The sequence below is a fragment of the Phocoena sinus genome, chromosome 2, assembly GCF_008692025.1.
Source record: "Phocoena sinus isolate mPhoSin1 chromosome 2, mPhoSin1.pri, whole genome shotgun sequence".
NCBI classification, from domain to species: domain Eukaryota; kingdom Metazoa; phylum Chordata; class Mammalia; order Artiodactyla; family Phocoenidae; genus Phocoena; species Phocoena sinus.
The window spans coordinates 99,579,477-99,593,847 of record NC_045764.1 but is presented as its reverse complement, the minus strand read 5'-3'; the positions used below and the strand labels follow the sequence as shown (position 1 = coordinate 99,593,847).

At 41.6% G+C, this 14,371-nt stretch overlaps 1 protein-coding gene across 2 annotated transcripts in view; it reads left to right on the top strand.

Annotated features, from left to right (window-relative positions):
• Nucleotides 1–13,837, top strand: part of FMN1 (formin 1) — a 406,404-nt gene extending 392,567 nt beyond the window's left edge. For both annotated transcript variants that reach the window (XM_032623988.1, XM_032623989.1), the window contains 2 exons: nucleotides 2,578–2,662; nucleotides 4,889–13,837. In XM_032623988.1, coding sequence (XP_032479879.1) covers nucleotides 2,578–2,662; nucleotides 4,889–4,933 — 130 coding nt within the window. In that variant the 3' untranslated portion in view covers nucleotides 4,934–13,837. The remainder of the gene's footprint in view (nucleotides 1–2,577; nucleotides 2,663–4,888) is intronic.
• The last annotated feature ends 534 nt before the right edge of the window (nucleotides 13,838–14,371 follow it).

Below are 14,371 nucleotides of genomic sequence, written 5' to 3'. Positions count from 1 at the left end.
ACCACCTAGAATTGTTAACATTTTGCCACATATTCTTTAAGATTTTACAATTGAAAAATGAAGTATTATAGATAGAAATGAAATTCTGGTAGACATTACTACCTCCCAATGTCATTCTCTTCTGTATTTCTAGTGATAACCTCTGTCATGAAACTAGTATCTTTCCAGTCCGCATATAAATAGATGTTTACATGTATGTTCACATACACTGTGCAGGCATCTGTGAACAACACTGTTTTGTGGGCACTATTCCCCAATACATATGCAAGGTAGCATGTTGCATACACAGTAACGATAGTAGTGGACACATGTTGAGTGATTACACAGTGCCTAGAGCAGCACTTTCTCAGTTCTTTCAGTGACTCTGTGTAGCCCACACTGTTGTTGTTATCCTCTTTTTGTAGGTGCACAGAGAGGTCCCTTGCCCAGTGTCACACAGCTAGTAAGCAGTGGGGCTGAGAATTGATCTCAGTCAGGTTCTGGAGCCGAGCACTTAACCACCAGGCTAGATGGCCTCTTCACTCTGTCACTCTGCAGAATTCATCACTCTCTCAATATCATGTTTCTGATATCCATAATTGGTGAATTCAGATCTAGTTTATTCCTTTTCACAGTTATACCGTATTCCATTAAATGAATATCATATACAAGCGTCACTGCACGGTGCTTAAGACCTGTAAAATACAAGTAGTGAACGTTTCTCTCTCACAGGGTTGTTGTGGGAACTAAATGGTTTAATTCAAATAAAGCAGGTCGAACAGTACCAGACATGCAGTAAGCACCCAATAAATGTTAGCTATTACTATTTGCTCTTATCAGCTATCCATTATCCTATTGAATCTGATCGCTAGGTGGTTTTCAGTTTTTCATTACTGCATATATGGTCACAGTGAAAGGTGTGTCTAATTATAAGTTTCTTCGGGGTATCTCCCTAGAAGAGTCATTGATAGCCCACAGGGTATGTCTGTTTTCAGTTTCAGCTGATGCTGCCAAAGCCAAGCTGTACCAACTTACACGCCCTCATACACAGTTCGGCACTTCCCATTTCCTCACATCCCCAGTAACAGTCGATGTTGCCTGACTTTGATTCACCTGTCTGATGGATAAGAAATATTACTTCGTTGAATTGATAAGCCGGATAAGAAATAACATCATGTTGTGGAATTGAATTTTTATAGCAGCTTTATTGAGATGATTCATACTGTAAAATTCACCCTTTTAAAGGTGTACAATTCTGTGGTTTTTCGGTATATTCACAAGGGTGTGCAACCGTCACTGCTCCCTAGTTTTAGGAGAAACCCCTTACCCCTTAGCAGTCACACCCCTTCTCCCCTCCCCTCGGCACCTGGCACTGCTAATCTACTTTCTGTCTCTGGATTTCATATCAGTGGAATCACATAACGTGTGGATCTTTGTCACTGGCTGGCTTCTTCCATTTACCTTAATGTTTTTGAGGTTCACCCACATTGTAGCACGTATCAGCACTTCATTCCTTTTTATGGTTCAGTAATATTCCACTGTGTTAATATACCACATTTTGTTTATCCATCCAGCAGCTAATATAAATTTGGGCTGTGTCTACTCTTGGCTATTACAAGTGACGCTGCTATAAACATTTATATATAAATTTTTGTCTGGACATACATTTTCATTTTCTTGGGTACACATATATTTATATACCTAGCAGTCGAATGGCTGGGTCATGTGGTAACTATGTTTAACATTTTGAAAAGCTGCCAAACTGTTTTCCAAAGTGACTGTACCATCCTCCAGACCCATCAGCAATGTAGGAGGATTCCAATTTCTTCACATCCTCACCTCCAACACTTGTTGCTGTCTTTCTTTTTAATTCCAGCCATCCCAGTGGCTGTGGAGTGATAATCTCATCGTGGTTTTGCTTTGTACTTCGATGACTGATGATGTCGAGCGTGTTTTCACGTGCTTATGGGCCATTTGTATGTCTTTGGAGAAATGTCTAGTCAGATCCTTTGCCTGTTTTTTTAAATTGGGTAATTTGTCTTTTTATTTGAGTTGTGTCACTCATGTATTCTGAATGCAAGTCCTTTATCAGATGTATGATTTACAGATATTTTTCCCATTCTGTGTGGGTTGTCTTTTCACTTTCTTAATGTGAACTGGTGGATTTTAATATTTATAGTTTTCGTATGTTTCTCCAAAATTTCAGTTTTCAAAATTGTCTTCATCTTACCTACTGAGTGGATCACAAGCCAGAGAGCCTTGAAGTGTGCCCTGAGAGTACATTGAATCCATCTAGTATTCCATAGATCAGAAACTCCTCCCGCATTGGTTGCAAAAGCACAGACTTCCCCAAAGACATCCCGGTGAGCCTCTCAGCCAGTGAAGGAAATTCAGCTTTGATAACCCAGAAAAGTCACCTTCTCAAAGTTTGAATTTAGTAATGAAAAGCACTGAAAACCATTCCTTGTATTTTCAAACTGCTAATTGGTTAATTCAACAGCATCTGGATTTCTGTTTAACCTGACCTCTTTCTTCTTTCCTTTTTTCTTCTCCTTTCTTATCCTCCTCTCCCCTCCCCCCTCCCTGTTTCCATTCCAGACTGAAAATGGCTCAGGAATCAGTCAGCAAGTTAACAGCAGAGAAGAAAGTGGAGACAAAGAAAATTAACCCCACGGCTAGTCTGGTGAGATGCATTTTTCATTCACAACCTCAAGACTTTTCATTATAACTGAGGTGCACCAGGAGTGGGTCAGAATTTAAAGGATAAAACTCAGAGGAATGAGTAGTATCCAGATTCTCAATTCCCATCCCAGAGTAGCATATGGGTAAGAAAGAATATAAGGGAGGACAGAGTGAGGAACAAACACTGCCTCGAGCGCTCTTCCAGCAAATTCAAACAAGGTCATTTCCTGATAAAACAAATGTAGTCACTTGCCATTTCACACCCTTCCGCGCCGCACCCCACGCCATGATTCCCCTCATCTCAAAGCACTCTTCTCCTGAAATGTTTAAGTATTCTCACCCTCACCAATTCCTTCTCCCTGTTAAGGAAAGGGGCAGGGATTATCCTCTTTTGAGAGCTGGTAAAACTGAGATGCAGAAAGATACAGCTTACCTAGGATCACTTCACAGATGGATAGCCAAAACCAGAACGAGACTCTGGGTCCCCCGACAGCTCTCCCTGGGCTAGAAGCTAAGCAGGCTAGTCTGTCTTCCTAGCTGTGAGGGGAAACTCTCGTCCTCCACAGTCCCATTTTCAGTAAGGATCACAAGGAATCTCTCTGTTAACAGCTGGAAAAGCTAAATGGGTTAGGAACCCATTTAGATGTAGAGATTCAAATCCCAGATCAGCCACTTACTAGTTGTAAAACCTTAGTGAAGTTACTTTGCTTCTTTATTCTCCACTAGTACTTTTTTGCCGGCTGCTTTAAATCCTTTGACCATCTAAGTGGGGTGTAAGTTAAAAGTGAGGTTATTTCTATTGACTGACCATGATGTTCTCATCGCAACCCCATCGGCAGCTCAATAAATGTTGAGTGAAGTCGATGAGTGAGAAATGGGAAAGTCAGGGCCATACAGCTGGGTCAGGGACAGCCATGGTTAGCTCACAGAGCTCCTACCTGAATGGACACATCCTCTGTGCCCATTTGACCATGCGTTTGTGGTGCTCATTTGTGCGTGATCTTCTGTTGGCAGTGGGTTCAACTCTTATTTCTGTCTTCCTCCCTCATTAGACACTGCCCTTTTCCCCAGGCCTCTTATTTGGGCCTCTATCCTAACTTTTACAGCCAAGCCTTATCTTCAGGGGCAGAGAGAATGGACTCAGGCCTGTAGACAAAGGGGAAACAGTGGGTGGACCGTGGCATTCTTTTATTGGTGACCTCCATGGAGAGTAAGCTCTCAGCTGTGATCCTCTGCTCCTTGGGGTGGTTTGTTTTGTCGCCTGTTTGTTTTGGTGGAAATTAGGGAAGAGCTCATAAACTGATTCCTGACTCAATTTCACAAGTCAGGCATGGTATCCAAACAGGATGGGTGTTTAAAAATTATCTTAAGTTTACATCTAGGCCAATTTAGTAATCCATTGCATTTTCACATCTCCTAGGTCACAAGAAGCTTAGGACCTGTTCTCAAAGGGCATCTCTCTGCACCTGCTCTTTGCAAAGGACTGTACTTGTTCCATCTCTTTTTTAGCCTTCTATTTGTCCACCTTGAAGGCCAGACACACCCATGTGTCTTACTATGCTTAATATATTTACGTCTAAGTCCTAGAAACAGTGAGGTCTGTGTTTCTGTTCTGTGTACTCTTGTTTATCTTGCCATCAGACTTTCATGTCCTTCCTCATTAGAAGGCTGTCCCTGGGAAGGAAGTTCAGGAAGAACGGAGCAGAGCATCCTTGGCAAAATGGGAGCTTCTGCCATTCTGCAGAGACTAAATCTCGTCATCCTCCATTTTGCATAGCCTCTGTTCGGTCCTGCCAAGTTGGTCACATGCAGACACGCCTGACTTGGAAAGAGTGATTTTTCATATCTAGACTTCCTAGAAACTGTTTCTTGAGCATTTCCTAATGGGAGGAGTCTTTGAGTAACACTACGAAGTTAGGACCTTTGTCACAGAAGATGAGAACAGAACGGAACAGCCTGGCATTGTAAAGGCAGGTGTTTTAGATGGATATAGTTGGTTGATTAGCTGGTTATTTATTTTGTGTGTTTGTGAGGTGATAGGGTGGGAAGGGTAGGAAACTGAGGGTTTCTGGGAAAAAGGATAGAAATCCTCTCATTTCTGGGGCATTTGGTACAACTCTATTTGGCATTCTAGACTGACATTTGAGAAATGTACCAAAATTTGAGAAAGATAAAAATTTTTAAAAAGGAGTTATACTAAACTCGATTTTTTTCCCTCAAACAACAGAAAGAAAGACTGCGTCAAAAGGAAGCCAGTGTGAGCACCAACTAACACAGAGACACAGGAGAACAGTGACGGTGAGACGTAGTACTCGGCATGGTCCTTTGTAACACCAGTGTTGCAAGAAGTTCTCGAAAGATATGTCACTAAATGTTTATTTTGCTCATCTCTTTCTGAGCACCCCGTGCCTTCTTAAAGAAGTCCCTTGTTAAGCCATAGGAACAATGAAAAACTGCTGAAGAAGTATTTGATAACTGTTTCTTCTAGAGGTCCAAAGTTCGCTCTGTTATGAGACCAGAAGAATTACCAAGCTTTTCCAATTTTTTTTTAAAAGCAGAGATTTCAAGCTTTCTAACCCAAACCTGATGTATATAAACTTGTGACAGAAGAAGAAAAGGATGTTTTGTGACAGTTGCCTTGAGCAAGTTCAAGCCTTGGTCTTTACATACTGCTGGTTTGATTATTGATCTTAATTTTGATTCTATTGCAGCAAGATCCTGAAGCACCCTTCTCGCCAAAAATGTTGAAACTTACCAAAACTACTTTAAGAGGTCCAAGACTATCTATTTCCCACACTCGAAAAACGGTTATTTTTTCATTGTTTTTTTTATGTAACAGAACAGAAAATGGAATTATACGTGGATGGAGAAGGGGGTTAAATAGCCATAAACTTCATCCTGGAGAACAAATTAGGATACAGGGAGTTGGCATCAGCCATTTAGCGAGACCCGTTCTTTTGTTTTCATATCAGTTCATTGGGGTTTCCTGGACCACTAGGGGTTGGTTCTCCACCCCTTCTGTCCCAGAAGAAACTGTGATACCTGAGTGGGGACAGATTTGAGGTCAAAGCACCTGCTTGGACAAGTGACCCAGTATCACTCAGAGCACATCTCACACCTCAAATCATCTATGCGTGGATAACACCTTGGTAACCCACAGCTGAGCTGTACACCGTGTTCTGGGACCGGATGTGGCCGGACCTCTCCCACCAACCCCAGGACGCAGTTTCTAGACAGGAGAGCAGATGCAGCCCTTTATCATGACCTTGACCGACAGGCATGTGACGTATGGTGAAGCAGGGGTTTTTTAACGTCAAAAAACAAACTAACTAAGGGCAGAAAAAGAGTTCTTTACATCACAATGGGAAGAAGGTGATTACATTGATATTGAACTTTGAGTGGAATATCATACGTAGGCAGCTTTTTCTGACCCTGGAAGCCCATGTGACCACTGCCTCCTGAGTCACAGGGAAACCAAATTGGACCTCTGTCCTAACATTTCTTCCTTAAGCCACCACTCTTCTAGTCTATCTTGTGAGGAGAGAAGAGAGGAGCCTTGGGGTGAACTGAGATGAGGATCAAAGCCTATCAGGTTTCAGCCTTGAAAGGAGAGAGGCCCAAGTTTTCCCCTCCAATTGGTGGAGGACCGTCTAGAGATGAGCAGAAACTTTAAAACCCTTCCCCATCCGCCTGCCACGTGTGGCCTGCCCCTTGCCCTCCCCCACATCTTCCCAGGGGCCTGAGTGTCTACCCAGGACATGCCTGCTAGTCATCAGCCCCCTCAGGGACCCCATAATAGGTTCGGCCAATTAAAGCAGCAGCAGATTCTAATAGAATGCCCATTGGGGGAATCAAGAATGCACAATCAGGATCAAATCAAGTCATGAAGCCATATTCATGCAGGTGCTAATCACCTTTTCTAACAGTTCAGAGGAAAGGAATATAATAATATGGTTTGGTTTTTTTCCCCAAAAAATAGAAGGATGAGACAAGCAAACTAGCAGAGCAGGTAAGAACTTACATGATTAAAAGAAGTTGCTTGTGAGCGAGCTTATCATACTGCTTTCCTAGATTGTTTCTCTTCATTTTCACTTCATGGTGAAGACGACCTAAGGAATTCCTCGATTTCAAACAAATTCTACTTACAGCTACCCTGTGCTCTGTGACAGTCCTTCTAGTATTATCAAGCAAAAGAAAAAGCACCTGTTTTGTCCGTGCCTTGGGAATCAACTTTGAGTTTAGTGAGAACAACAGAAGTCTAGATCCTTAGTAATGGTTCCTTAAAGACTTAATGGGAGAGAACGGCAGGAGGCTCTCAGTGGGGTCCCTGTAGCCCACTTCAGGTCTCTATGTAGGATGCTCACAAGAAAATCACTGGAGGGAAGCAGGACTGTGGCTTTATAACCCTACAGAAACATTGCTCTCAGGGAACCAGTGCTGAAGAATAATGAATGGAAACACTGAATCTGAGAGTTAGACAAATGCAGCCCAGGTTGGATTTCATCCTAGTGGACAGACTGGAAATTGGCAGTCAAATACCTATTTCTAAAGAGCAGCGTTTGCCTACCTCTGTTGGGGAAACCTAGTGAGTCCAATGTAGTGATACTGTTATCACTACACTAGGCAGGATCCCCATTATTCTCTCCCAGTTTGCATCCTGCATTAGGTATCTGGACACCCTTCCCAAGTCCACACGTGGACTGCATTGTGACAGCACCCTCATTTCTAACTTGACTTCATGCTCGGTCAAGGTTCACAAGAGTTTGTTCAAGGTGGGCCATCTAAAACAACCTGGAGGCCCTGAGAACAATCCGTCCAAAATGCAGTTGAGACTGTATTAACTCCAACAGGTGTCGCTAAACTTTTCATGGAGAAGTAGTAGGGTACCACTTAGCAGAGTGGGCACTTTTGGCTGCTCTAAGCATAGCCCTGCCTGCACTAGAGGGACAGTGGCCAGTATTTCTACTCTGCGTTTAACCAGACACTCACACCTGACCTACTAGGCAAACTCGGAGAAACCTTAACTTATAACAACATCCTCTCTTCCTAGCCAAGCTTCATTAAATCCGAGGACACAGCAGATAGCAGTTCAGATTCCTGCCTGAGTAACTGGCATAATCATCGAGCACACAAGTATATCATATATGACACGAAAGCATGATATAAACACGTTAGTTAAAAACATAGGCCTGTGAGGTATCAATAATCAAGTGAGGAGAAGGTGTGCTATATGGTTTTTTAACCCAAGAAGAGGCAACTTATGGGAGGGGGTGTGGCGAAGGGAAGAGGTAGCCAAGAAGAAATGGATGATGTGTTGATGGTCGAGGCCCAGGGGTCACAGGTGATGGACCTGCTGCCCAACAGTTACCTTTTGAATCTTTGGTGGTTGTCTGTGATACCTCTTTAAACATTCATTGCAACTACCTAGGAACTATGAAGAGAGAAGGTCTGAAATCTGGGAAGTAGAATAAGGAAATCCAGTGGTGCTCTTCCATCTTTAAATGTTCTAGCCGAAACAAATTGGCAACATCACTGAGGAAATGAATGCCAGGTTGGGTGCTGGTCTCTGACCCCCTCTTCTTTCCGGTAAGAACAGTAGAAGCTGCACGCCTGCTCAGCCTCCCTTAGGCACCTCCTTTTCTCATAAGTACTATAAGGAAAGGCATTTCCCTAAATGATAAACTCCTATGCTGCTGGTGGAGAACCCGGAAGAACTAAAGGAAGGAATAAAACTCTTTGGTGGTATTGGAAACCTCCAGCAACATGAAGAAGTCATTGGTATAGTCCTTCCAAGACCATGACTGGACGTAGCAAAAGAGACGTAAGTGTGTTTTTAGTAAAGATTTGCTCGTTGGACTGGGATTGCGCATCTCTCTCTGGATTATACCACTTGTGTGGAGGAATTTTCATTTTACTTCTAGCTTTCTTGGACATCATATTTTCTCATTTCTATTTCTGCTTCTTTCTTGCCTGGTATCACTGACGCAGATCATTGCATACACTAGCACAGCAAACAGCACACAGACGGCCAGTGTAGAAAGGGGAATTAGCAGTACAGACCTGCGGGCTCTTTTCCAGGAACCAGACTGTAACATTGACATGGGAACCTCTTCATTGTCTGACATTCTAAATTGATCTCTTTTGTAGTACTGCACCCTTGCCAAACAAAGATAAAACCAATTTGGGGCTTTCTATGTTACGGGGAAGGAAGAACTGCAAAAAATACAGCTTTTTTCCTCCCAAATACCTGATGCAAAAATCAAATATCCAATTTTATAAATTAGTTTAAATAGTCTAAAAATTGCTAACAAGAACTCTCATTAGATTTGAGCTTCATTTTTCTTTGATCCTGCCTGTTCTAATCAGAAAAAAAAATGACCAAAAGGGGGAAGGGGAAGAAAAGCATTAGCAGGTTTAGCAATCCACAAATTAATTAGTTCCTGAATCACACACAAAAACAACAAAAAACAGACATATTGTGAAACCCAATGTTATGGAAGTCCTAAGCACATGAGGATTTGAACAGCTGTGAGGGCTGATGAGTGTAGACAAAGTAAGAGCTCTTAACTGCCCACTTGAGACTTCAGCCTAAACCAGGCGATTTTTAGAGTGTGAATTCAAGGGAGTCAAGTATTGCTCTGAGCAGTCTATTTTTCGAAAAGCCACGTACAAAGAGAAGTAGTATAATATAGTGAAAGAAGTGCTAGACTATGAAAATTTCCTTTCTCTTGTTCTCTCGTAAAAGCAGTTTATAAATGTATGGAACGTCCAGAAGCCCATGAATACCACGCTTCATAGGTTAGGTTTTTACCTCAGGAACACAACTAAAGAGAGTGGATTGAATAAAGAAGTGCATTTTCATTCATGTCAGCTACTTTGTTATCATAAAGAAATCTGCAACACAAGAGAAGTCTGTGTGGACAAACTTAACAGTATTTGAAACAAATGGCCAGTGTTTAACCTTTCCAAAATGCAAATAAGTTTCCATTTTCCAGCTATGGAGAGAGATAATCTGGCTGCTTGGAACCTGGTCTATTATTGGTGCAGAAGTCACTTAAAGGCACCTTTTGGAACAGGCCTCAGCAGGTCTGTCTCCTTTAGACTCCCATAACGGTATTTATAAGTCCATGAGTGACTGAATCCAGGCAACACTGGGCTCAGTTACACAGCTGTATGTGACTGAGAGGCTCGTTTTGTGTCTTTCTGCACACCTGTCAGTTGTTGGCACCTTGTTAGAGGCACTTAATTTTAGTTTCATAGTTCTTCCTTTCCCCTCCCAAGGAGCGGGTAATCCACCAAATCCTCCCAGATCAATGCTCTGCTGAGAAGTAGTAAATTCAAGAGAGTATTAACATGTCAACATGGAAGCCAGTTCAATAGCCTTATTTGTTCCAAGACCCTTAATCAACACTGTGACATAAACTTAGCATTTGGGAAATTTGTGTAGTTGACGACTTACTTGGAAATGTGAAGATATGAAAATGGCAGCAAGTTTACTGTCTCTTAAGGCGCCCATGCAGTTTCTACCAGAGAAGAGATTAGGGAAGCAGATCAAGCCTCATTCGGTAGGTTATGCTGTCCTCAATGGAGCTTGAGGACAGGATAACCTCAAGCTATCCTATCCTATCCTCGATTCCTTTCTTCTCCACCCCCAGCCCCTCTCCCAACTACCCTGGTGGTAAACAGTAACATAGAGGACCTTTTCCTTCTTGTCTTCCCTCCTCTAGCATGATGGTTCACTTCAGTCAGCGCTCAAACGAACTCTGGCATATTATGTCTATAAAGTACTTGTTCATGAATGTCTTCTTCATGCTATAATCTGGGGAAGGCTGATTTAATCTCAGTATTTTAAATGAGAGTGGTAGCTAAAGCCATTAATTTATTCTACATTCCATATGCACATATAATTTTCTATTTTTAATCTTCTCTTAAATATACTAAGAATCTCCAGTGTATCTCCATTTCAGAAAGCTGATTCATAGACTTCTGTGGGCTATTTTTTTTTTAAGCTTTGTGTGAAATCTGATAGCACTGGGCTAGCAAGATGCAAATGAGCCCACAATTTCCCACAGCAATTTGGCCTTCTTCCCCGTGGAGTAAACAACCTTCTACCACCCTTAAGCTGTTTTGTAGGCTGAGCATTTCCCTAGATTCTACCTGTGCAGACACCAAGGGGTTCTTTTGTCTTGGAAGCTGTAAGAATGTCTTAAAAGAGAATGAATACTTCTCCCCGTATATAGTGTGAGCTGCCAGTGTGTTGTATTTAGTCTATCAAGTACGAAATCTAATGTTTTCAGGCATGCATGCCCAGTGGTTTGTCAACATCTTTGGCAAAGCTGTACGTACTTTCCTTCCTTGTTCTCTTCTAGGGCTTGCTTCCATTCTTGTCCCGTGAAACAAACGTATTTTTGTTTACTCATCCCGGTCAGCTTTCCAAAATGAGAGGCTAGTAGCATAGACCACTGAGTATAAGGGAGATTACTCTCCACCGCACCATGACATGGATGGTAGGTGTATTTAGGAATGCACAGCTTTCTAGGAACTCTTGGGATGGATTCCAAATTCCAGGTTTCTATGAGGTATATAAAAATGGGTATATAGCACACAAAGATTATACTACTCTTCCCAGTAAGAGACTTAGAGCTTCAAAAATCTCCATTTTAGATAGGTTTGAGCAAACTATAAGTAGCTTATTTTTTTCCCTTTCCTCTTGGCAACTTGTCCCTACCTATAATCTTGTATCTTCAGATCTGACCTCCAAGGCATGAAGAAGGTAGTGTCAACCCACTGAGATTGCCCTCTGCTTAATCCTCTAAAGATGTTCATTTCCTTTGGAAACAAATCAGTGGGTGAGGGGGAAAGTCTAGTGACAATTCTCTCTGCCCAGAGTGACACACATAGGATTTGGGGGGTCTACCAAAGGGATAGGCCTATGCCAAATATTAGTTTTACAATTCTTCAATTTCTCAAGATGCAAATAATATGACCCTACTGTTAGTAGGATGTATAATCTTTGAAGAATATAAGCATTAAGAAAAAAAGGCCTTCCCTTTAAAGAAACCATTGAAGATATTCTTAAAAAGGCAGAACCTTTTAAAGTTAGAAATTGAATAATTTTTAAATTTCTTTGGAGGAAACATGTCATCGATTCATCATAGTCTTTTCCTTTCATTGAATTTTAATTTAGACTAGCATGGAAGCAGAGCGCCCCTGGACTTTGATTTAGGGGGATCGTGCTTTGGCCTGGAAAAACACAGTACTGGCCCGAATGCCCAGAACCTTAAGCGACGTCAGTCAGCATCCTAATAGAAATCAGGCCTGACAGAAATGTAAATTATTTCAAGCCCTTTAGAGTTTAATTTTCTTATCAACACCCTCGACCCTGCTTCCTAAAATTAATTTGATCCCTGCAGTTATGTGTCTTCATTTTGCCTTGTGAGATTACAAGCAATGGGATAATGGAGAAAAACAGGAGACAGGGGAGAAGGAAAATTTGAACGAGGCCAGGGTGCAATGTTTTGCTGATACAATGCATTGTTAGGGAGCTGGTGACCGTTGCCATGGTTGTATCATGGGCAGCCTTTCAGTGGAAGCTCAGGGCATAATATGTATGAGGGCAGGGGGATGCGAGTGCCCAGTATCTCATATTGGTCCGTGCCTGACAATGTTCTGGAAAAGCAGGTACCCCAGTGAGACTGGCCTGTGCTTGTGGAAATAACTCCAATGAATTTCTGATTCATTTTGATGGGGTCGGTTGTCCATGGACCTTCCTGTTTCCTCTATGCCTGTTTAAAAGTCACTTTGGCATCAAGCTTCATTTCACTTTTCTCCTTTCAATACTTCTGCATCAGCCTCCCCTTCCTTCACACCCCACAGCGATGTTTTCCTCACTTTACTGTTACAGTTTCTCCAGGACCCAGCTTTCTCCACCCCTTTCCCCCACAGACACCTGAAAGTCCCCCTGGGCCCTCACTCCCTCCTCTCACACCCTGTGCTCCATCCCCCAGCCCTTTGGACAGGGAGCTCTGCTGTGACCAAGAGAGAGACAGTGTTGTGACTGCCTCTCGTTAATGTCAGCACCACCTCATCACTTAGGCAAAGAGGGAAAATCCATAAAAGAGATGGAAAATACATTTCTTTTTTTATTCTACTTTATATTTTAAGAAGGTTGAGGAGAGGCATGGTTCCAGTCCTTCTCAATTTCTCAGAGATTTTTACTTTAAAACTAATTAGGGACCATTCTTTTCATAAATTGTAAATGAGTTCAGGTCACCAACTATGATGTGTTTTAAGGCTCAAGTGTTGACTCTCAAGTAACTTTTCTGTGCTGCTGGACGAAGTGAATTCTGTGCAAACGTTTTGAATCATAGGCTCTTTATCGCCCCTCAATTCTTACTATTACTGATGATTCAAGCATCTTCAGGAATGTGGATCAGGATGTTGACAATTTGTGGTTATTTTCAAATCAACAGTAACTGTTACACTCTTGAAAGCACTTAAAAGTATAAGCATGTCTTAAATAGTCAACCGTTTGACCTGGAAAAAAGTTGGCTTTTCTGTTTAATTATTAGACCAAACTGTAGATGTAATCTTAAAGGATTTTAAGCAATAATGAAGACAGTTTGAGAAATGAGAAGGCACTTTAGAGACATGAAACCTTACATTACACGCTCTTGGATATTTTTTAAGGTAATAAGCTAATTGGATTCAGGTATTTTTTTCCCTTTAAATTTTTAAAAATATGTATTTCTAATTTGCATATTTAATTTTGTCAAAGCTGAGAAATGCTCTTTAGTTGAATTTGTAAATGTCATTTGCAAACCAAATGAAGTATTTATTTTTAAAAAGAAAGGGTGAAGGAACCAATATTGATTTGTACATAATGAAAATATGTGTGTGTGTGTGTGTGTATATATATATATATGTTTTCCTCCTTGACACTACTTGGTCCCCACATCAAGTGTATTTTTGTACATAGTATATATTGGTTAGAAAATGTAGATTGTCTATTCAAAGAATTCTATCTCTGTGATAGATTATATTTATCCTAATCTGTTGATACCTCTGATAATTTAAGAGATAGAACTCTATTTTTTTGGAATCTACAGAGAACTGCATTCATGTCTTCCAATTGTAAATATGCTAAGGGTATTTTAATAAATCTTGGTTTCATGTCTGTCTGGTGTGCAGTGCAGATTTGTTTGCAGGAGGCGTTTAAGACAGTATCCTAGCAGTGCTCTAACGTGGAGAATACCAGTCACTTCCAGCTTTCATTACTGCTCAAGGGCAGCATTACTACGGAGCTGCAAGAGCTGGGTCTCAGTAAGTCCATCATTCACGCTTTCTTCTCTCTCTCCTGTCCACCACACCAACAGTGCGTAAGCTAGCTAGGCATTCAAGGCTAACACTGAACAGACAAACCCAGACAAGCATGGTCTCAGCTATACTGACCCTAAAGCAACACTGCTTGAACATAAATTGCCCAAGGTGGAGGTGTGGGGTGGAGAGCCGCAAGGACTGGTGACTTCATGTTATGGGACGGTAAGTGATAAGAGGAGGGAAACGGAACAGAAATAGAATTGTGTTGTAGTCTAACACTAAGCACAAGGTAGAAATTCTTTTCAAGCAATGGTAAGAAACATGCAGATATCTACGAAGAAACTAAAAGACTTTCAGCAAAACACTCCTCTGTGAAACAGAAGCAGGATTG